Consider the following 26,477-nt stretch of genomic DNA (forward strand, 5'->3'; position numbering starts at 1 on the left):
AGATGACTCGGAATCGGATCGGGGCCAAAAAAACCTGATCGGGACATCCCTAGTTGCAAGACAATCAAATCCTCTCTGAAAGCTTGCTATCAACAGTAATACAAACAATGGTATGACACATCAGTATAACAAGCATTTCTTATTTTATTGTGTACATGTCTATGCCCTGTGTGTTATGGGTAATGTTTTGGCGTTTAGGATTGATCCCTACATTATTCTGTCTTGGGCGTTATTCTCTGCATGTTGCTATTATCCATGTTATTTGGCTAAATCTACCCCATGGTAAACATTCTCTGTTGTTTCTACGTTTACATTTCATCCTTGTTCAGTTTCTGTTTGTTTCTGGCCTTCAGGTTTCAAATGTCCCCACACTTCTGGATTTGACTGTTTGGTTGCTTATTTGACCGCTGTTAGAGCGTTCCCCCATTGCCAGATTGTATAGGTTCGTGCAGCTCTCTCGTGTTGTATTTTCCAGTATGTTTTCTAGTGTTTTTTTCCTCTCCTTTGCAGACCTTTGGTGTCGTACTGAGTTCCTAAGTTTTTGCCTACTGATTTGCATTTGTTTGTTTGGTATGAGAGATGCCTATGTATTGTCTGCCATTGTAAGACTGTTGCCCATTGGACTGGTCATCCATGTGCCTGCCCTCTGCCTGTTTTTGGTCAAGCTTGTTATCAGCTACTGGGGCTGTGATGATATCACAATCTAATTTCATGATGGAATCACAATCTAATAGATCATAAACTGTCATGAGACTCGACTGTTTTGTGGACCCGTGGGACCCATGGGACTCGTGGGACTCATGGGATGTTAAACTCTTAAACTACTTTTAAACTGTCATAAGACTGAAATGATGGTTCTTGGTCCAGTGAGACATCAGCTTCAATTTGACCAACTAACACTTACCCAAGGCTCGTGTGTCATACATCACACTGACAAAGTGAGGAACCTTGGGGTAATTTTGATCCTACGTTGTCCGTTGTCCTACACATTAGAGTTTTTATGAGGACTGCTTTCTTCCACCTGTGAAATTTAGCGAAGATTTGGCCCATCCTGCCTGATTCATGCATTTGTCTCTTCTAGATTGGACTAATGCAATGTTCTATTTTGTGGTTTACCACAGTCCAGCATTAGGGGTCTCCAATTGGTTCAAAATGCTGCTGCCAGACTTTTGATATGAAGCAGAAGGTTTGACCACATTGCACCCATTTTGGTATTTCTTCACCGGCTTCCTGTCCCTGTGAGATCAGATTTTAAGGTTCTGCTACTAGCCTATAAAATTGTTCATGGAAACTTTCAAGTCCAGACTTAAGAAGCACTCATTTTCCCTTTCACATGGCTAGCATACTGGCATAGTATATTAATGTGCAAATATGGCTTTATTATTTTTAATTTGGGAAATGTGATTTACTGAAGACAATAGAATGTTAAAAAGGTTAAAAAAGAATAGACTATAAATTAAAAGAACAAATACAGTGTTGGAGGTAAGGTTTAAGATGGCATGTTGTGAAATCATCAAATTTTCTCACTCTCTCACTCACTCACTTGTCTTCAACTGCTTACTCCAATAAAGGGTCACAGGGGGCTGGAGCCTATCCCAGCAGTTGTGGGGCATGAGGTGGAGTACACTCTGGACAGGATGCCAATTTGTTGCAAGGCCACATAAAGACAGACACATTCACACACATACACCTACACACAATTCTGAAGTTTCCAATTCACCTAAGGAAGGAAGCCGGAGCACCCGGTGAACCCACACAAACATGGCGAGAACATGGGGGAGGTGATGGTCTAGTGGTTAAGTGTTGGGCTTGAGACCAGAGGATCCCCAGTACAATTCCCAGCCCGACTGGAAAATCACTAAGGGCCCTTGGGCAAGGTCCTTAATCCCCTAGTTGCTCCCGGTGTGTAGTGGGCACCTTGCATGGCAGCAGCCTGACATCTGGGTGAATGTGAGACATTGATGTGTAAAGCGCTTTGAGCGTCTGATGCAGATGGAAAAGTGATATATACGAGGGCTGTCCGTAAAGTATAGGTCCTTTTTATTTTTTTCTAAAACTATATGGATTTCATTCATATGTTTTTACGTCAGACATGCTTGAACCCTCGTGCGCATGCGTGAGTTTTTCCACGCCTGTCGGTGACGTCATTCGCCTGTGAGCACTCCTTGTGGGAGGAGTCGTCCAGCCCCTCGTCGGAATTCCTTTGTCTGAGAAGTTGCTGAGAGACTGGCGCTTTGTTTGATCAAAATTTTTTCTAAACCTGTGAGACACATCGAAGTGGACATGGTTCGAAAAATTAAGCTGGTCTTCAGTGAAAATTTTAACAGCTGATGAGAGATTTTGAGGTGATTCTGTCGCTTTAAGGACTTTTCACGGTGCGAGACGTCGCGCAGCGCTCTCAGGCGGCGTCATCAGCCTGTTTCAAGCTTAAAACCTCCACATTTCAGGCTTTATTGATCCAGGACGTCGTGAGAGAACAGAGAAGTTTCAGAAGAAGTCGGTTTCAGCATTTTATCCGGATATTCCACTGTTAAAGGAGATTTTTTTAATGAAAGACGTGCAGGCGGATTGCAGCGTCGGCTCGCAGCCGCCGCGACGCTCCGCCACAGGAAAAACACCTCTGTTGGAAGCCTTGAGGACAAGTTGGAACATCTCCAGCTGATAAACAATTTCTCATATACTCACTCCACTGAAAGCCATCAAAAGCCGCCTGGATTTTACAAATGGTTATCAACACGGAGGTGTTTTTCCTGTGCCGCCGCGCCGCGTCGGCTGCGTCCCGACGCGCGGACCCGTCTGCACGTCTTTCATTAAAAAAATCTCCTTTAACAGTGGAATATCCGGATAAAATGCTGAAACCGACTTCTTCTGAAACTTCTCTGTTCTCTCACGACGTCCTGGATCAATAGAGCCTGAAATGTGGAGGTTTTAAGCTTGAAACAGGCTGACGACGGCGCCTGAGAGCGCAGCGCGACGTCTCGCACCGTGAAAAGTCCTTAAAGCGACAGAATCACCTCAAAATCTCTCATCAGCTGTTAAAATTTTCACTGAAAACCAGCTTAATTTTTCGAACCATGTCCACTTCGATGTGTCTCACAAGTTTAGAAAAAATTTTGATCAAACAAAGCGCCAGTCTCTCAGCAACTTCTCAGACAAAGGAATTCCGACGAGGGGCTGGATGACTCCTCCCACAAGGAGTGCTCACAGGCGAATGACGTCACCGACAGGCATGGAAAAACTCACGCATGCGCACGAGGGTGCAAGCATGTCTGACGTAAAAACATATGAATGAAATCCATATAGTTTTTGAAAAAAATAAAAAGGACCTATACTTTACGGACAGCCCTCGTACATGCAGTCCATTTAACATGCAAACTCCACACAAAAAGGTCCCAGGTGGGAAAGGAACCCACAACTTTCTTGCTGTGAGGCAACAGTGCTAACCACTAATCCACTGTGCTGCCCAGTCATAGATCATTTAAAATCAAACTGGTAAACTAACTTAAACTGTGGACTACATGTGCTGATTAATCTGATTATGAAGTCCATCAGTTTTACTGGGCAATATTGGGACATAGAGCAAAAACAGTAGAGTTTTGTACATCACACCTTGGAAAAATTCACCCTCCCCATGAAATAAACCACTGAATCTGAAAATGTTTTCCCCAGCAGCAATGAAAGCAAAATTCATCCCTTCAAGCAACTGAATGATTGCTGTCTGAAATCCCCCGATGGCACTGACACAATCCCGCACACTCCTGCCACCCTCTTCCTAAATAATCCCAGCAGCACTGCGGTTTCACCCTTGACCTTGAATAACAGTTATCATTAAAAAAATGTAATTGGAGCACAGTAGTTTCTGCTGACACTTTCATTGGCCTGAGGATGTAACAGAGAAAGTGGGATGCAGAACCACCAAAGGGCATTGAAATAAGACAGATAGTCTCTATAAGGTGCTCGAAGGGACATACTGCTGTGAAGAAGAATGCAGATTGCAAACGGACGCTGTATTTAAGAGCATTCATGCAAAATAGCAGCAGGGGAGGAAAAGGTAACACAAGGATGTGCAGGGCGAAGAATGCAGAAAAAAAGTTTTCTAATGGCCAAACAATCTCAGAGGTGTCCTTTTGACCTCGGACAGATACGGAGTGTGGGTGGCTGGCTCTCTGCAGTAATTTGAGCCATGCACATTCACAACATGCCACAGATCCACCCACATCAGCCCGTGTGGGCATTCCCTGCAGTGGAAATCTGTGTGCACCTCATGAACAATGCTGCATATTGTTAGCAGTGACGTTGGTGCTGCAAACATAGAGAAAGATAGAGGAACTAGATATAGGGCTGATTCCAAACACCAGATATGTATCGCAAGCATGCCGCCATGAGAATACATCTGCCATCACTCAGTGGGGCCAGAAGTGCTAGCAAACAACAGAAACCAATGGAAACAACATTAACAAATACGTATACATTTATCTGAGTGAAATCATGAATATAAATAATTTAATAATACTTACCACAAATGCATTTGAATTAAAAAAGGATATTTACCCTTAATTATCCTTAATTGACAATTTAGGTAGAGAATGTCCTTGGACAGCTTTGAGCTAGAGTCACTAACATTTATCAGTTTAAAAGCATTCAGTGAATTACAGCAATGTAATGCTTAACATCTCAATAACAGGCAGAGCGCAGGCACACGTTTGATCAGTCCAACAAGTAACACTTTTTCTAAGAGAGGCAGCAGAATATTAGGCAAACAAAAACAACAAAAAAAAAACAAAACAGGCAATAAATGAGTTGTTACACCAAGTGATCCATCCAAAACAACAGGCAAATGTCATGATCTGGACTTTTGTATTATGCTTTGTTCTGTTTACTTCTGCTTAGTTTAGTTTTGATTGTTTTTTTCAGTGTGTGATTTCTCTTGCTGGGTTTTTCCTGCTTGGGCTTTATCTTTCCCTATCTCTCTTCTCTGTCTCTCTTTGTGCTTGGTGGTGGGCAGTGCACACTGTTTGTGCCACACCCTATTCTGGAGCTTTCCACACACCTGTTTCTAATCGGTAGCTCATCACCAGGGTGTACATAAGCTTCACTGGTTGCACTAGTTCTCCGCCAGATCGTTGTGCTTTATGCCATCACTTCTAGCTGTTTTCTGTGTTTTCTAGTCCTGCTTCCACGTTGTGCTTTGACCACCTGCCTGTTTTTCTGACCTCGCCTAACGCCTGATGATTTTGCTTTGTTTGCTGATTTTGGACTGCCTATCTGCGTGCCGAACCCCGCTGAATTACTCAGTAAACAATCCTAAAAAATAAAGCTGCCTTGCTGAGTCCAGCATTTGTATCCAGATGTCTCTGTCCATCAAGCCTGATAGCAAAAAGCAGGAACATGGGACAGATCTGTAACAAGAAGGCAAAAACACTGGAAAAAGCACTAGAATTATAATGTGAGAGTATGAAGAACCTATACAATCTGGCAACAAGGGAACACTCTAAAAGTAGTTTAAATAGTGAACCAAAGAATCAAATGTAAAAGTGTGGAAACACACAAAACTGTAAACAGGTGAGAAATAGGAAGATAAGTAAAACAAAACAAACACAGAAGAAAAGCAGGGAGAAAAATTAGCTGGAAAACATGGAAAATAATGCAGCGATAAAATGTAACCGTTAAAACGTGACCCATGGCATACCACAGAGCCAGACAAATTAAGTAGAACAAACAGTTGAAATGGTTTCAGTACTGCAGAATGAAGTCAGTACTGGGCTCGTGTCACTGCAAGCAGCACCACTTCAAGATGGCAGCACTGCTTCTTTATTGGCACACGGTTACATGTGTCAGCCATCTATTTCAGCGGTTCTCAAACCTGGTCCTCAAGTATCACCAAATGTGCACATTTTCCATCTCTCCTTGCTCTACCATGAAGTGATTAGTTCATTCAGATGTCTGTTAGTGGGAGGTGGTACTTGAGGACCAGGTTAAGAACCACTGGTTTAGTTCGGTCTATATGTATGGCTGCAATCTGCAACACTCAACACTCAACCCTCCCTGAGCCTGGTTCTGCTGGAGGTTTCTTCCTGTTAAAAGGGAGTTTTTCCTTCCCACTGTCGCCAAGTGCTTGCTCATAGGGGGTCATTTTGACTGTTGGGGTTTTTTTTTTTGTAATTACTGTATGGCTTTTGCCTTACAATATAAAGCGCCTTGGGGCAACTGTTTGTTGTGATTTGGTGCTATATAAATAAAATTGATTTGAATTGATTTGATCTGACTCAAGTAAAATCTTTGAGTAATGACTTTGTCGAGTAAAATACTCGCAGCTGTCCATAGACTGTGTGAGTGATCCAACTTTAAACTTTCGTGAACTTGAATACAATGGAAGACAAAAGTAAGGATATTATGCAGTACATCTGGTGCAAGTATGCCTTGATCACCAACATATGCTAAAGCAGGAGATGAACTATAAAACAGATTGATGACAGCATCATATTTGGCTTGCCTTGAAATTGCATTCAGAGGTCAATACAGTCATTTGTTACAAAGTATTGTTGAAATAAGCCATTTTGTGGAGCAGAACCATCCTTTTAAAATCCACCATTCATAAATAAAAAAGAAATGCTTTTTATTGTTGTCATCATTTAAAACAGATGCTGACTCGGGAATGGCTGCAGAAGGCAGAGGGGAATGCACACACACACCCACACACCCACACACCCACACACACACACACACACACACACACACACACACACACACACACACACACACACACACACACACACACACACACACACACACACACACACACACACACAAATAAATGCTGATAAGATGTCACAATATAGGCTTACCATCAAGGGCGTAGGTTTGGTCTCAGCTTTGGTAGGGACAATACCACCCCCCCCAGCCCCCCTGCCCACCACCACCACCCCCTAACCCACTCATACCATTAGACGCACAAGTACAGCATAATACATAACATATGACGACATAATGCTGAATAATTTAACACTTTATTTACAATATTAAGCATGTAGGCAAACAAACAAATAGCTTAAATAACAAAATTGCACCCAAAATCACGAATCTATTCGATAGGCCTACACCTGAGAGAACAAGACAACAAAAAAATACTTGTGGAGCTAACAAAAAAAAAAAAAAGTTTTTGCAACCAAGATGTATAATCTATTCTCTTCATCAATAATGCAGTTGTAGGTATCTGGCAACCTAATTAAAAAAAAAAAAAGGGATTTCCAATGATATATATGGTGTATTATGGTAAATGAAGCCTGTGATGTCATAACGCAGAGGAAAAACACGGAAGTTTCACACTAATGCGCCGCTGATTCTCATTACCGTAAGTTCTCATGTAAGCCCTCACTCTGAAAAATTTAACACTGACAGCAAGCCAAGAACCCGTGCTTTCCAACAGCATGCTATATGTTGCATATATTATGGTAAAGTGCGTTTGGTGACTTTTGAAACGAGGCAAAAGTATGAAAAAGAGCGCAAAACTGACAAAAAAGTACAGAGACAGACAGCAAACATAAATGTAGTAATTTCTGAGGAAAAGGCAGGATGTTAGTGTCATTTGTGAAGGTGTGTGTGGGTGTGCAGTTTATTTTAAGTGTGGCGCACAGCATTGTTCGCAAGACCTCCACCCCGCCCTTTCTGTTTTTCTGCACCGGAGCAGTGTTGCCAGATATGAAATATGAAAGTATCGTACCAAAACCTCAAAATTATCGTATTTTGGGAGAAATGATCGTACACAAACAAAACGCATACAACGTAGCTATTTTAGTGTTTTTTTTTTTTTTTTTTAATTTCCAAAGAATTTTATGTCACATTTTTAAACAGTAATTATAGTAATGGGGAAACTAGAACGCACTACTAGAAAGATTTTTTTTTTTTCTGTGAAGGGACACAAACGTGTTAATTACCAGACTAGAAAGAGTCGAATTCAACCTCGAGGTCGCTGTCGTCATCCGATGCCATGGACACTTGTGCAGATTTTGTTGAACACAGAAAAAATGTTGACACCTCCATAAGGAACTTGAACTTTTTTTATTTTTCTTGTATATCTCTTTGCTCTTGTGTTTTGTTCGTTTGTTGTTGCATTTGTTGAAATAAAGTTTAAAAAAAAAAAAAGATGTTGGTTGGGGAATCTTCCTGTCACGGCACAGATTGGATGGGAACTCATTACTTTGTATGAGAGGGGGCGGGCTTTCAAATGACGTTGTCCCGGGCGGCCAAAGCCAGCAGCAGCCCTGTGTGTGGTGTGTCTTTGATGCCGCCTGAGTGCAACGCCTGCAAAATGATTCTTGGGTGTCAGAGAGAGATGCGTGTTTGGGCAACAACTGAAATTATCGTACATTTTGGATTTTTTCCCATTATTGATCGTACATCGTACAGAGGGCAAAACTATCGTACAAATACGATAATTATCATACATCTGGCAACACTGCACCGGAGCCACCCATCCTCTGCGCTCCGGGACCTCCCACTTTACAAATGAAGCACTGCCTGCCACGAGATGCACTTTGTTTACGTCCATGTGAGAAGAACGTGAGCCAATGAAATTGCAACATGGGTAACCCTGTCACTCTGGCAAGTCGAAAACACAAAATGTGACGACTAAAATTATAGTATCGAGTTCGCAAAAAAATAGTGAATGATTTTGTTATATAAACAAAAATGCTAAATATTGGTAGGGACTATTTTGCCATCCCAAAATAATGGTTGTGACTTGTCCCTATGGTCCATATGCAAACCTACGCCCCTGCTTACCATTATGCTTGTGGTAACAAATGTCTCTTTATATATAAACATAATATTTCAACAATAATTATGATACACACTAGACAGCTTTTATTCACACAGTTGAGTCTATTATCTTTATTCTGCAGTCCCAAGATCCATGCTTGTGTCAAGGCGTCATACTGTCAACAAGCTGTGCAGCTGGACATTTTTGTACAGTGTGACTCACAGTGTGCTGATCACCCGAGTTTGCATATGAGATGTCAAACACGTAGTGGTGGGAAGAGTACTCATATTCTATACTCAATTAAAAGTACAGTTGCTAGCAACCCACAGCAGCCCCTACTTCCGTTTCCTGTGAAAACATGGCCTCATGTCCATAAACTGACTCTGGTTTGGACTGTTACTGCTCCAGTAAGGTAAACCAGGGACCCCATTTACATGGTCATAATGGTAATAATCATAGTAATAATCTGATCTGATGTGTTTACATGCACTTTAGCAGTGTGATAATCTGTAAAACCTGGTTTACATTTTTTCAGTTGATTAGATTTCTTTCAAAGTGGAAAAAAGAGAAAGGACCCACGGAACATCATCATGGAGTGCAGCTCCACGTCTTCAAGAAAAAAGGCAGATCTCTCTCTCTCTCTCTCTCTCTCTCTCTCTCTCTCTCTCTCTCTCTCTCTCTCTCTCTGCCAGGAGGTGTGATGTAGTTGTTTGGTGTCCTGGCATACCAACAGTGAGGAAACATGACGTCATGCTTTTAGACCGTGGCAGACTCAGCTCAAATCCAGTATATATGTCTAATATGTATATGTCACGGACATGAATGAGCAAAGCTCTTCAGCATCTCACCATGTCATTTAGGTCCTTCAGACTTTTTTTCAGTAAATCTTCTGGAGAGCATGGGCATGGCTAAAAATCTTCAGGTTCATCAAAAATCTACAGTCCTCTTAACCCCCTGCCACTTTAAACATTTTCTTTATTTGCATTCTCACATGCCTGGAAAAAGTTCTCACTGTCTCATTTAGGTCTGTCATACTTTATTTTCAGTAAATATGCTGAGAGCATAATCATGGCAAAAGTCTTCTGGGGGGCTTCGCTCCACAGACCCCCCAACTACTGCCCTCTTAATTGTAACCATTTTAAAAATTTATTTTATTTGCATCTTACATGCCTGGAAAAGAGTCCTCAGCATGTAATTTAGGTCCTTCAAACTTTTTTTCAGTAAAGCCCCTTTCACACTGAGCCCACGTCAAGTTGCGTCATGCGGCGTCGTGCATCGTCGTGATGACGACACGTGGAAGCAACTCAGTGCCGAGACGATGTAGCTCAATGCCACAACAGTGCAAGGGACGCAAAGGAAGAAGCAAATCGGACTCCAAAAGTTAAACATGTTTATTTTTTTATTTTTTTTTGCGTCCTCTGCTCGACGTAGAAATTAAGTGGTTTCAGTGCAAGTCAGGGCAACAGGACAGTACTCACTCACGTTATACAGCATTACCCGATGCCAATTTATCATTCCTGCTGTGTTCCATTGTTCCTGAAGTATAAATCACGCAGGATTGTTTTTATACCATGTACACAATGCAGTAAAACTACACGCTCAAAAAGAGCACAGAAAAAAGATGCGGACAAAAGTCCACACATCTCTAGTCCACTCACGGGTGATTCGTTCACGCGCGCATATGTAAACAATTAAAAGAAAGAAAAATAAACTGTCTGGCTGCACGCAGGTCCACACTCTCCCCTCAAACTCTCTCATCATTCTGTTAAATAAAGGACATAAAAGGACATAAGTCCTGCTCACAGACTGATTGCCAGAGACAGGACATGTCCACATCAAGTATAACTCCAGAAAGCTCCACTTTTACTCACAGACGGTTCGTTCGCGCATGCGTGTGCGCATCTTGGTGGTCAAAGGAGGAAAGATAAACTATAACAGAACTCAGAGCACAGACCTGCAGCCCTGCAGCCCTGCAGCCCTGCACAAGGACAAATATAAACTAGAAGAAAAATCGGAGTGCACAGTCTGTGCACTCTGATTTTTCTGTGCAGAGAACCTGCAGGCTGCGTCCTCACCTCCTCTCTGCCCACCTGCTGCGCGCACCTGACGCAGACATTCCTGCGTTGTCATGACGCTACATGAAACAACTCGAAGTGGACCTGGTGTGAAAAGGGCTTTAACCCCCTACCACTTTAAGCATTTTGTTTGTGGTGATGGAAATTAAGATTCTAACTTTTCATCTGTGACAGGCGGGGTAGTTAGGACACAAATGCAAGGCTCACACAAACAGCTCTGGTTGAAAGACTTTAGCGGTGAGGTTAGCAATGGTCGGTATACAGGAAGGCAGTCCAAAAAGCACAGCAGCAGTACAACAATCATCAGGCTTAAGCAAGGTCAGAACTAACAGGCAGGAGGTTGAGAACACGATGAGGCAGGCAGGACTATGGAATACAAAACTCTGAGCTGGAAAGAAGGTACAGGGTGCATCAATCTGGCAAAGAAACAGAGAAAAATGAGCAGTATATATACACCCAAGTAATTAGCTGCAAATTGAGAGCAGGTGAGCGTGGAAAGCACCAGAAGGAGGACGTGACCAGGGAGAGAGAGAGAGAAACACCCACCACCAAGAGAGACAGAATGACCCAAGCAGGAAAAAGTCCAACAAGAAAATAAACAAACGGGAAAGCAACCAGACAAAAACAGAAATGACAAAGCAAAGAAATGAAAACAGATCAAACACACCCCCTGACAAGCTACTTTACAGTAGAGCTGCACAATATGGCCAAATTAGCAGAACTTTCAGGTCTTCTCACCTCCTCTACACCACTCCATCAGGAAGCTGTATTTTATATTTTTAATTAAATTTATACCACGTTGTAGAGATGTGCTATCAATTTCAGTTTAAGGAAGATCATTTTAGGTATTAGAAAACGGCTGTTTACTCACCAATACAACTAGGAGTCTGTGGTTCAGACGATGTGCTCAAATTCAAAACAACAGGTGGATTAGAACTTTTTTTGTGGAACACAGCACCAACTACTATACAGGATGGACATAGCACTCAATATGTGTCACCAATTTTAAAATGGCTCTTTTCAACCAGACGTGTGGTGCCGTGACACGTCAATCATCCATTTGGCACCTGGGGTGTCCAATCAGATTTCAGGGAAGTCCAATGCAACCCAGCTACACCCATGCCAGGAAGTGTTCAACATATGGCATTTCCTGTTTCACTGTGGACTCAAAATTTGGCACTTCCTGTGTCAGTGTCAACTTGCCACTGAGTTCCTGCGTGATTCCATGAGATCTCATCGGCCAATCCAGGAAGTGTCAATCCAAGAAGTGTTTGATATTTGACATTTCCTGTTTCACTGTGGACTCAAAATTTGGCACTTCCTGTTTGGGACTCCTTGTACCATGAGCGAGCTTTGTGCCGCTGCGCTGCAATCGTATAAACGGCATAGATTGGCAATAAATTTGCTCTTTAGAACACTGAAACAAAGCACATGGGATGTTGAAGCACCCTTGTGTGTCCTGGCAATTTATCTGGACGCACAACGGACTCTCGAAACATTGTGATCTGATGAAGGATGTTACGAGACAACAGTGCATCCTGCTGTACCTTTTTGTTTTTGGTGAAAAAGTGCAGTAGGATGTTTAGTTCCAATCAAGATGCAGCAAACTGTGAGGGGGGAAATGTATGACAATATCAGGGAAAGGATGCACCCAGGAGATTTATTGGAACACAGCCGCTGCCACCTGTCAATCAAAGTCAGACAGGCGCCAACATAAAGTGCATCGTCTGCCGGAGTCCAGCTGGTGGTATAAATGCAGTCAGACGTTTCCTCTGCACAGCACTTATCCTCAAGATTAGACGGCTTTTCAGCAAAGCTATTTCTCATTCATTCATTCTGATATGTCTCTTCCCTCTGCTCCGCCCATTTCCCCGCATCCTATCTTTCTTCCGTGATGATTTAATGCCAGCTGTCTCTCTATCCCTCATTGCCTGCATCGGCTCCTTCCTGTGTTCCTGCGTTTGCCCTCTCAGCCTGATGAAGTCAGGGTGCATGTTGGAGCACGAACAGCCGCTGCAGTTGATCCATAGTTATCTCATTACACAGGACTGCCAGGGAAATTGTCTCAACCCATTTCCAAAATATCCATCCTCACCGAGCGCCAGCACCATCTCCGGAGCATGGACACACGAAGCACACACGTTCTGCATACATCAAGGTCAAGAAAGCAATTAAGGGGCTAAGTGTCTAAAGAGGATACTAAGCGAACTGAAAAATAATAGAAATGATGCGACAAGCTTGGACAGTTTCTAATTAAGCATCAAACTACAAAATGAGCATCATCTAATTGTTTTACAGGAGAAACCACTCGATTAAGCACAAATTAAACTGTATATTAAAATTACAAGCTGAGGGGAAGCAGAACTGAAAAATTAATTATTATTTGATAGCATATTAGACCAGAATCTTACAGTTGCCTGGAAAGTGACCGTGAATGGTGCAATAATCATTGGGACAAAAATGCTAAGCAGGAAAATGATGCTTATTGTATTAATAGAACACATCTTCCAAGAATTCTCATTATTCAGTTATTAAAGTGTAGGTGACACCAAAAATGGTCACAAAGAATCACTAAAAATGATGAAGTGCTGATATTTTTAAAAATCCTGAACAATAAAAGTAGATAAGTGTGCAGGCGAAACACACCACATGTGTTGTTTGGGGGGGGGGAGCGTAACATGCGCAATACACACGCACTCCACATGCGTGCATGTTTATCGCACACGCATGTTCATGTGTGTCACCTGGAATTTGGCCAACACCTGCCATGAGAGGGATCAAATGGGCTCTCACAGTGCACACTCTGTCTTTCGGTGATTGGTGGGTGCAAATAGTTGTAGCAACAGGTGTACGAGGTGTTAGAGGCAGCTCCGATTTTTCACGAATGGCATGCAATTCCTCCTTTGTGCGCGAGTCGGCTTCTATCGTGTTATGTGTGAAGGGGCCCTGAACGGGTGCAATTAGGGAGCGACACAGTGGATCTGAGACACATCTGAATGTTTTATCCAAAGTAATTTGCCTTTACATTGTATCTATTTACCTGAAATACTTTCACAGTAAAAGCACAATTGAACCAGTTGCAAACAGACGGCTAAAAAATATTTTAACATTTCTAAATAGAACCCAAACCTGAAACCTTTGTATTTTCTTCTGTTTTTTTTTTTCTTTCTCATTTTCAACAAAATTCTTTCAGAGTCTTTGATCATAGACTGCTTAAATAATGGACAAACCCTCTGTGACATCAACTAAAGGTTTTTGGAACAGCAAGTTTGAAGCTCAGGCGGGGCGGCTCAAAATTTGACACCATGAGGGAGGAAATGTGTTGAAACGTTGGTGACTACCCATTAAATTTAACTATATATTTATACATAGAAGCTGTGAGTTTTGTGCAAATTTGGTCTCTGCATCCTTATTTGTTTATGCAGTCAGCACCTCCTCAACATTGGTGTGGACTTCTCTTTTATTATTATTTTGACAGTTGTAGATGTTGCCACTTGGCAGTGCCTGACTCTCTAACTCCCAGCCAACCTAAAAATGGGTAAAGGGGAGCATAAGCAAGAGTGGCGGGACCTGGGTGGGACAAATGAAGCCTGAAGAAGCCAGCCTACTTCAAAGTTATCAACCCAACAAAGGCTAACAAGCCTTAAAGCTGGTTTGGGTGATTAATTACATATTTCTGCAGACTGGGTGGTGAATTTAATAATGGGTGCAGTTTTTCAAAGCTATGATGAGTAATCCAGTGACCATCAAAGCATCAATGGAGCTAACATTACTCGACTGTTAATATCTGCTAACTTGTGCTAATGGTGCAAACACACAAATAACATAATACAAAAACATTCACTCTTATTCGAACATCGCCTACCGGCAGCGAGTCCAGTAGGAGGATACAAAATCGCACTCTTTCTGTATGTGCATCCTAGCATGTGACTGTTTTTGGAGTACGTCCCATCACACATAGCAAGAATGTGCTGGAACCAGTCCAAAACGGCAAATACTGCCATAATCGGACACAGTCGGGAGGAAAGAGGCATGGTCAGCCATGTCAGAAAGCATCCAGATTACCTCGTCCACACCTGCACGATGGCATTCAAAACGCATGTGGACAACAGGTAGACGACACAGACTGCTGTCAGACAGCCGTAAAAGGCGCTGAAAGCTGCCCGATGTCCAAACGTCTGGATGACAAACACGGGACCAGACTGGGAGGGAGCACTATGTTCCTCCCTTTGCACAGTCGATTGATCTGAGAGCTCAATCAGCTGCAACAAGATCATTTCAGATGCTGTTTTGATGCCGTCAGAATATGTAGACCAGGGGTAGGCAACCTGTTCCAGAAAGAGCCATGAGGGTGCAGGTTTTCTTTGCAGCCACTGACTCCACCAGGTGATTTTACTGATTAATATCACTTTGAGCAGATGGAATCAGTTAATCAGTGAAATCACCTGGTGGAGTCAGTGGCTGCAAAGAAAACCTGCAGCCTCATGGCTCTTTCTGGAACAGGTTGCCTACCCCTGATGTAGACTGTGATCAGATGATGCAAAAACTGCACATAGGCCAGCGTCAGATGTGCGTTGCATCTTGATTACGCCAAGAGTGTTTTGAACATGTGCAACACACTCGGGACAGCTGAGCAAATGGGACCAAATACGTAGATGCTCACAGACTGTCCTCCATTGGTCTTCAGACCGCACCTCAATATTTCCCGATTGTGACCGCATGTGTTATTCTGACTCAGTTTGGTCTCAATTGGCGTATGTGTGATGGTGGTATAAGTCACAGGCCTCGCAAACTAGAAAAAAGAAACACGCTTGATACTCCTAAAATATGGTATTGTCCCACAGCTGCAGTATTTATTTATTCATTTTCAATCAATATCAGCTGGGCTTTTCTTCATATCCATTTCCTAACAAATCAGCCACAAAAAGACCCCCCCACAATCCCGACCTTCCAAGTCAATATTTGGAGTATATATGCAATATAAACCCTCCCATTTGAAACTGAAAGGTTGAACTGCCAATATCCTAGAAACCCAAATCCTAATGTGGTGGCGTGATAAGGTTGGCAACAAATCTGGTTGTTTTATTTCCTAATACAGTATCAGAATATATATATATATATATGTTTCAGTGAATATCTTCAAATATATCTACTAAAGTGATCTGACCAATACTAAGCCAATTAAATGACATCACCGACCTGGTCTCACGGCAAGTCGTGGTTCAGCAGCATGAAATATACATTATTATCATATACCTATAAATGATACGTCAATATGATTGGATAAAACACTAAAGAATAAATAGCAATACACCCTTTTCGCGGACGGGTAATATTTTTCATACCACCCGAGTAATCAGCCAATCCGGACAGCGGAGCGGCGCCACGACTAAGAGGCGTGGTCAGAGGAACTGTGAAATACTGGTGAGTCACTATTAATAATTTCTTATATGTCCAACCTCGTAGGTTGATCGTTAAAATTAAATTTGTTAGTTCTAAAAGCCATCATAATTATTTATAGGAAAACGTTCTATTTTTTTTTTCTACTAAGGTTTGAACTTTGAGTGTTTACACAGGAGAGAAAACTGAGAAAATGTTAATGCCTGTTTGAGAAAAGTGTATAAAGTGTGTAGTGAGGGGTTTTACAGCCTTAAAACATCTATAATAATTGTAAAAAATAACCTAGCCTATCGCGAGTTATTTTTAGAACGTATCTCCCGTGATAAACAAGGGACCACTGTATATGATAAAATCGTTATCAAGTTGTTCACCAATGAATATGGCTTTTTACACCCTTCAGAAAACCATACAACATTTATCATTTATAGGTATGTGATCAGAAAACCATACACCCTGAGGCCTCAGGGTGTATGGTTTTATTCAGGGTGTATAAAGCCATATTCATTGGTGAACAACTTGATAACTGATAATCTATTGGTTCGTGATATTGTGACGAAAAGCGCCTCATTTTCATCACGGCAGCACAAATTCATTCTCATTCATTCCGTGATGGCTGCATGAAATTATAAGTGAAGCAGGGGGAGGGAGGGGGGAGTAAGATTAGGTTATGGTTAAGGTTAGGGTTGGGGTGGGAGTAGGGTTAGGAATAGTGAGTTAAAAAAAAAAAACTGCTCCATCACGAAAATTTGACTCATTTCATCACAGGAGCACAACCCCCCCCCCCCCCCCCCCCAAAAAAAACAAAAACAAAAAAAAAAACATGAGATTGGGCTGGACATCACACATCCTGTTGCGTCTCTGCAGAGGAATAATTCCTACTGAGTTTGTTTGATTCTGGTTCATTTTGCCTTTTGGTTGCAATCTTAATCTCCACAGAAATACAATCTGATGTCACAAATGTCAGCATAAGAAGCTGACGACACTGGCGGTCAAGACATGGTGACACAGACAGTTTACTGAGGAAACAATCTACACCCCAACAAATCTGGCAAACTTTTAAAAATCTTCTCGGACAACTAACTTGTAGGTTTACAAGTCCAGTCAGCAGCCTATTGTCGCCACAGAGCTGAGAATCTACACAGCGGCTGACACAGAGTTCCGTATATCACCTGAAACCACCCAACCGCAGCCGCTTCTTCTCTCAGTTACATATAGACAGCTCTGAAAATATCCAACCCTCAAAAACGCAACAGATCCTTTTGAAGTGCATCAGACTCTGGGAAGTGTCAGTGTGAATGTCTTCCTTACCGGATGTTGTGGGACTTGCGTTTAATCTCATTCCAGCAGAGGTTCATCTCTGCTGTTTGGTGTGGACGTCCTCCTCGCAGTCTCCTGCTCTCACTCGCCTCCTCCTGTCCTTCACCGTCCACTGTGGACTGACACGGCACACAGTGGCATCCCGGCCACGAAGGCCGCCCCGCAGCTACACACACAGAAACACACACACACATAAAGGAAAGGAAAGAGGGAGAAAAACGTCAGTAAATCCATTTTTGAAGGTTGACTTTTTTTAATTGAATGGAAGTTACATTCTGTGGTCATATAATATTAAATAACATATTGGCCCAAATATAGTTTTGGAAAAACACTTTCTGATATATATAATGCCAGCTTTTCTATTTGTGCCAATATGGCATTTTTATATTTTTTTTAAACATGTAACTACTGCATCTATCCATCTGACAGGCAAAAAGATATTCACACCTACAAACATTCTGGAATCACAAATTAATCATCATGTCTATAGTTGTATGATGGACGGGATCCCACACAGATATACTGAGAATGTGCCACATGTGAAACCAAGTCAACAACCATTCCAGCCCACCTGCTGAGCCGTCCCCAAACTTCCCCAAAAAAGACAAATATTCTCACATTTTCCAATATTTCTCTACTTGCCAAAAACTATTTTATTTTTTTTTTCCAGACCAGCACAACTCTCAATTAACTTCATTAAAGGTCCAAAACTACTATTTCACATGTCTGAGTCTCACATATACATTTTTCATTTATGTTAACGGAACAGTAAACTAAAAATACCAAAAGAATAACTCCTCGTATTCTGAATAGAACTCCAAAATTCAATCACATTACCAGTGTTCATTACAGGGCTGATGTTAATGTACAGTCGTTGAACTACAAAAAACGAACCTAAGGTCACATTAGCTACAAAATGAGGGTGACAAGCAGTTGCCATTTGTCACAGTTATTGTACTTGCTATGAATTTGCAGAAAGTTTAAGATTGATTATAAAGGACAGAAACACCCAACACTGTCACCATGAGTTTTTTCATCCCAGCTTGACAGTAGAAGTGGGCGGATTGATCCTAATATCAATAATATTGATACCAACGCTGATATTGATACTGAACGATCCTCGTGTAAAAAGATCAGTACTCAAGCTTTTTTCTCTCCCACATGCACTGATTGCTGCGCACACAGATTCATCAAATCTACTCTCTGTCTGTAAGAGCAGCGTGTCACACAACACGGAGCAGCACCCCTTGTATTGTGGTTTGTCAGCCCTCTACCTCAGGAGATTTTGTTTTAAGTTGTGTTGAGTGATATTTTTTTAAACAAAAATGTTGATTGTGATAATAAAGTATTTTGTTGTCACGTACAATGTTTGGTGAAATTCTATCCTAGGTCTTTTGGATCCTTTGGATCTATGAAGCTTAAATATGAAAAAGTCTCGGTATCAGTATTGATATCGGTGATACTGGGCCTGTATTTACTTAGTATCGGATCAATACCAAAATTCCCGGTATCGTCCACCTCTACTTGACAGCTTAACCAAACCAAAGTTCGCTTGTTTTGTTTCAGCCCAATGTCTTTCACAATGATGTTGCTGTGTTGCTAGTTAGCATGCTAACATCTCTGTAAGGTGTCTTGTAAATCACTACAGAGGTGTTTTCTGGTTGAAAAAACCAACCATTTTTATATTTAGACAACAGTAAACAGTAGAAACCAGAGGTTTTGGTGTGTACTGTGAGGTTAGTGTGTGTGGACGTACGTGTGTGTTTCTGCAGCATTGCTGTGGAAGAGTTTTACCATTGAGAGTTGGCACTTGATTTCTATTGATATTTATAAAAATAGAGCAAAGACGATTTATTCTCCAAGGTCTATAATCATTAATTGTGGGTGTATTATGTCTTACTGCCTGTCATTATCGTTTTTTTTTTGTTGTTGTTTGTTTGTTTTTTTAGATCAATATATTTGATGGTGTGCAGCACTTAAGTCCGAAACCACAATTTTTTTTTATTTCAGGCCAACATGCAAATCACATTTCTGCTAACTGAAATGGCAAATAATCCATCATAGTGAACAAAACACCAGGGAGGATTCTTTTTTTTTTTTTTTTTTTAGTTATTCACCACTATTGCAGTTTAGGGCAAAAAAAGTGAGAGTGATCTGAAATGTAAACAGTTTCACATTCAGTTTCAACTCAGTCATTTGGGAAAAATAAAATTATCCAAAATGATTTAAAAAAATAAATGAATATTATTCATTCATGATTAGGGCAACTTTGGGACATAATCCTCAGTATGGATTATAGCTCTCATGCATGACAAGACAGAACTATCTGTAGGAAAATAAGGGCCCATTACTGATGAAAAACTTGCAAATAAACGCGCGGGCGGGGGGTGGGGGGGACAAATGTAAAACCTTAAAAATCCTTAGAATGTGATCTGGTGGACAATAGCAATAATAAGTAAATAAATAAATCATCATCATCATCATCATAAACTCTTTATACTGCACTTACCAGTCAGTCACTGTTGCTCAAAAGTGCACTACATTAAGAACCAGACATTAAGATGAGCAGGTTTGTTTTTGTTTTATGCATTTTAATGCTAAGTGCACTGACTTTTATTGTGAAGAGATGCGCTATAAAAATAAAGCTGCCTGCTTTGATGCCGTTGTAGACTAATATTCAAAAATAAAAAAGAGCTACGGCACACACACACACACACAAAATCTACTCAGCAAATCGAAACAAAATTGAAAAAGTTTGTCCTGTGTGTAAAACAGGAAACCCGAATCACAAGACAGTGGCAGTTTTATTCCATTATTCCATTCCATTAAACACAGGGAAACAAATGCAGGCAAAAAAATTGTTTTTCCCCCCACTAGACTTTTAGAGTGAGGGGGCATGTGAGGCTCTGGTTGAAGAGGTGCCATCCCCTGGATGCAGCTGCAAAAAGCACGAAAACACCACAACATTCTCTATAAAACCTGAGATCCTAGTCCTACTCAAACACTTAAAAAAAAAAAAATCTGATGACCTCACCCATGAAAACTTTCTTTCTTTTCAAGCTGATTATTTTTCCTTGCTAAATTCATCAATCTCCAGGGTTGCAGGGAAGGATGGCCAGGTTATTTAAGCTTTAAAACACAACAGCTCTTCAACAATTACAAAATAAGACTTTACATCTCTGACTTAGAAAATATCCATGTGAAGACAGTCTATCAGTCTGCAACCATACATGATCCATCTACCTGTCACTCAGCGTACAGCAGTTTGCAGTGTTCAGCACGTGGCAGCAGACAGGTTGGAACATTATGTGCACCAAAACTAAAATGCATTTTCAATTTATCTGTTGCATTGAAGTAAAATGTACACCAAAATGGAAACCAAATGGGCTTTTCAATATTAAATTCAAATGTCCACAAAATCTGTAATCCGGATCCTACATAACACTCGCAAATATGAAAGAAATTCAATCTTTTTAAACAGAATTATGAATTTTTGAAAGTTCATTCAATGTTAAAAGACAGTGATTTCCCAAGATTTTCCTGACTTTACATTTGACGTATGACCTTGAAAATTTAATCAGTTCTTGCCAATCACGATATGAATCCTGTCTAAAAATGTGATAACAATACATTAAAAATTGTGGGTTCCAGCCAGTTTACAAACAAACAAACAGACAAACAGGGGCAAAAACATAGCCTATATTAGCCAATATTAAACTCAAATGTCCATAAAATCCACAATCCAGATCAGATCCGGATCAAACTTTGTCAGGCAATAGAGAGTGCCAGTCTGCGCCTCACTTTCAAATATGCGAGTGATTGGGGCACGTTTGATTAAGATATAATGTAAAATATACATTAAATGGGGTTTTCAATGTTACAGTTAAATGTTCAAAAAAATCTGTAATCTGGATCAGATCCAGATCAAACGTGCCAGCCAATAAAGGATACCAATATCCAATATGAAAGAAATTTGATCTTTTTGACAGAGGTATGATCTTTTTAATATTCATTCAATGCTAAAGATAGAGTTTTTTTTTTTTTTTTTTTTTTTTTTGTATTTTCCAAGATTTTTCCTGACTTTGACATTGAAAACTGAATCAGTTCTTGCCTGTCAGGATATGAATCTTCAGTAAAAAATTTCATAATGATACATGAAAAATTGTGGGTTACAGGCTGTTCACAAACAAACAAACAGGGGCAAAAACATAACCTCCTCCAACTTCCTTGGCGGAGGTAATTAGCACGTGTTAGTCTAACTTATTAACTTAATTTCAAAGAACTTTTATTTTTATTTTATTTATTAATTTATTCAGGTTACCAACTGACACAATTCAATTAAGTTGGTTCAAGTATTTTCTTTTTTCAGTATAGTCTTAACTTCTGACATGTGACGGGATCATGTGTACACAGGGCAGACCCTATAATAATTTATTAAAATCACCAATAATATGTGATAGAAGTCATCATAAAATGTAGGAACACAATAAAAATTACACTATGCAGTTTTAAGGTTTAGAAAAATGTAGTTTGCATTCATTTGCAGGTGCCCTGTTGATACCCATGTATTTCCTCTAAACAACTTCTTGAAAACAGGCTTTTTCTCATACGATGTAATTGTCAAAACTTGTGTCGAGCACTCAGAGGTTTGATTTCAAACACTATTTTTATGTAACTAAAAATGTAAAAAAAATAATTTACTTTGCTCAAACTCTGATTTGGATGACCTTTTCAGGTTTTACAGTGAAAAGACTTTCAGGAAAACACAATCACACTCACACAAATACATTTACCTCATCACCTTACAGCACACACTCCTCCTGTCCTGTTTCAGCTGGGTGCTTCTATTTACTCCAGCAGGACACACACACACACACACACACACACACACACACACACACACACACACACACACACACACACACACACACACACACACACACACACACAAACACAAAAAGGACCAGCTTAAAAGGTTGTTTCAATTGGTAATGCTTGAATGAGTCAAGTTGTTTGAACTTAAGTTAGTAAGTTAGATCAGCTTACTTACAAACTTAAGTTCAAACAACTTCATTCATTTAGATGTTACCAACTGACGCAATTCATTTAAGTTGGTTCAACTATTCTCTTTTTTCAGTATAATGTGTCTATGTCCTTGCTACTGACTACTTCTGTCTCTCACTCAGGTATTTTGTAAAATAAACTGAGCCCTAAATTAAGAAAGTGTTTTTGTAGCACTGTCAACATTTGAGGAAACGACTCCCTGGTGGAAGAGATAAAAGTAAGCCAACATTTCCTCATCCTCATCTCTTCTCTTTCTTTTACTTTTCACCACATATGCACTCTTCTCTCTACCATTCTACCTTGTTCCACACATGACCTTGGATTACCCAGATGGATATTTTTCTATGAATCACCACATCACTCCCACTGCTCGCTTCCTATCATCTCTCCACTTTCTCCATTTCCAACCACAGACAGCTCCCATTTGTGGAGGCAAGTCTTTTATAAATAAGCAATACCTGCGCATGTCTCACCATCAACATTCACTGGCAGTGAGGGGACATGTGTGACTTCAAAGCCATTCCAAGATCCCGCCTGATGTCAAACACCTGCGGTAATTGCTTCAAACCTCCTGCACAGCAACAATCCAGCGTGCATGTGTGAATAAAACATGGAAGTGAAGTTAACAAGGCAGTTGAGACGAGACATGGCACAATACCTATTGGCAGATCGACAGCATGATTTGCTTGTTTACTCTGGAAAGCTGCCTCGTGGAGAAGTGAAACAGCCGAAAAAAGATGAGCATGAACCATGCCACAGCCAGCACCAAGAGAATAACCCGAGTGAAAGATGGTTGTGAGAGCAGTTTGTTTCTGGAGTCAAGAGGGAACAGAGTGACAGAGAGTCCTGTCAGCAACCACACATTTCTCCTCCTTTCTTTCTCTTCAAAGTGTTCTCATGTAGCTACTAGAGGGGTGATATTAAAAACTTGCACAAGAATGGCCTGCAGCAACTGTATTAATGAACAGATTAGAAAACTGCAAGTTCTGCTCATTCAATATGGTAATTGTTTTGTAGATAAATGCAAATATTTCTATCTTTTTTTTGTCTTGCAGACATACATGATGCAGAAATATATGCAAGTAGCCGATTATCCACCACAGGGTGGGTTTAATTCAGAGACTGAAACAAAAACTTCATCTTCACCATCACCACCCACCAACAACAGGGGGCGTAAAAGAACGGGCAATGGATAAGCCAAACTAACAATTTAATGTTGTAAACTGTGCACAACGGGATACAGACAACAATCAGTTTTGGACTACAGTCAATTACACGTTGGGTGACGTGTGGGCAGGCTTGAGGATAGGAGACGCCCGTCCAGAACCGAGCCGGATCCCACACGGCCCTCACCGCCAATGGACCTGAAGAACACCGGAGCCGCCAAGTCCTGGGTCCCCAGGTGGTCACCGTCTTCAGCTGTCAGACCTGGTACTGCTGGCAGAGAATAGAAACAGCACAGGTGAGTGTGAGTACGCACACTCAGTAATCCCACAGTCTGTGTTCAGTAAGGAGGGAGCACCTCCACCTCCAATCACACACTCGTGCAGCTCCTGTCTAACCACTTATCTGGTTGGGGTGTGAAGCGAAGCAGTCGCTGATCACACCAAACGCCAATCCCACAGATAAGGCAATCCCACAGGAAAACGGCTGCAAAGAAGTTCAGACTATTAGTCAGCGTTAAATACAGCAGAGAATATTACCTCCAAGGTAGCTGATTTGTCGGCGTGGAGGTGGAGTTGCAGTCCGGCCTTTATGGTGATGGTGTTGAGTAGTGGATGAGTGACAGCTGGTACGGATGATGAGTGACAGCTGTCACTCCCGGTCGCTCTGACGCCCTCTCGTGCTTGAAGCCCGCACTTCAAGCAGGGCGCCATCTTGTGGTGGTGGGCCAGCAGTACCTCCTCTTCAGCGGCCCACACAACACATACAAACGGGAATCGATTCATTCACAAATAGGGATGGGTATCGAGAACCAGTTCCTTTCGGGTATCGTTAAGAAATGATTCGATCCACCGACATCAATAAGGTTTTTGCTTAACGATTTTGTTATCGATCCTTCAGAGTCGCCGTTATTTTGGGGGGTGTTTGTCAGGAAAATGAGAATTTCTCTACATTGATTACAGACCCTGCAGCGGGTCCGTAATCAACTTTTCTGCAGCGCAGCTTTGCTTTGAACCTTGAACCAGTCGAAGCAGTGGTTCGCAGATTGAAACAGTGCTTCGATTGCTTCGTTTATTCATTCTTTCTTTTGCTTAATTTTCCCCCGCTAAAACCCTAAAGAACATATGTCTGTGTGTATTATTGACCTTTTTTATGTTAAACCGATCTGTTATGGTCTTCTGAAACAGTTGACAGATGTATTTTATAACTTAAAAACGGGAGCGATGCTAACGCGTTAGCATGTCTATGGCATTTTCAATGTTAAAAGTTAGCATTAAGCAGTTGCAGCTGTCATCACGTTTGGGTGCATTTGTTTTCAAATTGTAATATTTTTTAAATTTATTTTTGTTTATATATTAATAATCTAATGATTATTATATACAATATATACTTATTATATACAGTTTTAGAGAAAGAGACAAAAAGAACCTGAATAGAAACACAACAGAAAATATAAAACCAACTAACAATGAACATACATAAATAAATACATACATACATACATACATACATACATACATACAGAAATAAATAATTGTTTCCTGTGAACACCTAGTGACTCTTACACCCCCATTTCATCCCTGTCTTATTTAAGTTTAATAACAATTTGTTTCGGTCAAACCATATTTTCAGTTTGTTAATTTCTTCATTGATTTCCTCCAAAACTGCTGCATCCTAGTAAGAGCAGAATACTACTGGAATGAATTTGAATAAGGAAAGTTGGGTTTTTTTCTCACTAAATGGATGCTGCACTCACTGCAGTTTATCGTCTGGAATAGCCCCAGATTGCATTTCACAGCTTCTAGAATTCATTTTCGTGCAGGTGGTGTTGGGGGGTAATTTTGGGTTTCAGCTTTTTTTGTTTTTCGTCACTTTCATCCTTGAATATGTCAATCGTGAGTCACTTTTGTGTGGATTAAAGTTACTAACTGGGACTCCTGTCTTGTTGCAAGAAAGAAACAAGAATCGTCCTCTGTTCTGTTCACACAGCTCCAAACGCTGCGCGGCTCTCTGCCAAGTCAAGTTAGAACCATAGAATCCAGTCGGAATTAATAACTTCAAAGCGAAACACCGGTTTGTTTATTTTTATTTATGTCCAGAGATCAAGGATACAGTGACCAATTTCATATTTATTTACTTTAAGACTCAATGAATTACATAGAAAACCTGTAAAGACTACTTTTAGTACAAAATTCACGAGATATCAATAAGGGAATCGATAAGGAATCAAATGGATAAGCAGAATCGATAATGGCATCAATATCGATAAAATCTTATCAATACCCATCCCTATTCATGAGCGTCACAACACTAGCAGATAGGGTCATTGCAATACTTCGTGTTAAATATCCATCCTTGATGAATTCAATTTAAATGTATAGCTGGAGCAATGTTGGGTTAGTTGCTTTGCTCAAGGTCACTCCAGTCATGGATGGAGGTGTAAAGAGAGGTAAGGTTGGGATTTGAGCCTGCAACCCTGTGATTGAAAGACCAACTCCCTAACCATTGGGATGGCTCATTAACCTATAACATCTGCATGACATGAACTTATGATTGGTAATGCAAAAAAAAATCTTTGTCTTGGAACACTTTTGTGTCCCCACCAATATCAAAATCAAAGTTACTCCCTTGTCTCTTAATATATACAGTTCTATCAATGCAGTCCTGTTGCTATTACAGTTTGTATTGTTCAGCATTCT

The 26,477-nt window shown here is 40.8% G+C and overlaps 1 protein-coding gene across 3 annotated transcripts in view; it reads right to left on the minus strand.

The window, feature by feature from the left end:
- drp2 (dystrophin related protein 2) overlaps window positions 1–26,477 on the minus strand; it is a 437,530-nt gene that overhangs the window by 189,447 nt on the left and 221,606 nt on the right. For all 3 annotated transcript variants that reach the window (XM_034181709.1, XM_034181707.1, XM_034181708.1), the window contains one exon: window positions 17,542–17,716. In XM_034181709.1, the coding sequence (XP_034037600.1) occupies window positions 17,542–17,588 (47 nt within the window). In that variant the 5' untranslated portion in view covers window positions 17,589–17,716. The remainder of the gene's footprint in view (window positions 1–17,541; window positions 17,717–26,477) is intronic.

The sequence above is a fragment of the Thalassophryne amazonica genome, chromosome 11 (assembly GCF_902500255.1).
Source record: "Thalassophryne amazonica chromosome 11, fThaAma1.1, whole genome shotgun sequence".
NCBI classification, from domain to species: Eukaryota; Metazoa; Chordata; class Actinopteri; order Batrachoidiformes; family Batrachoididae; genus Thalassophryne; species Thalassophryne amazonica.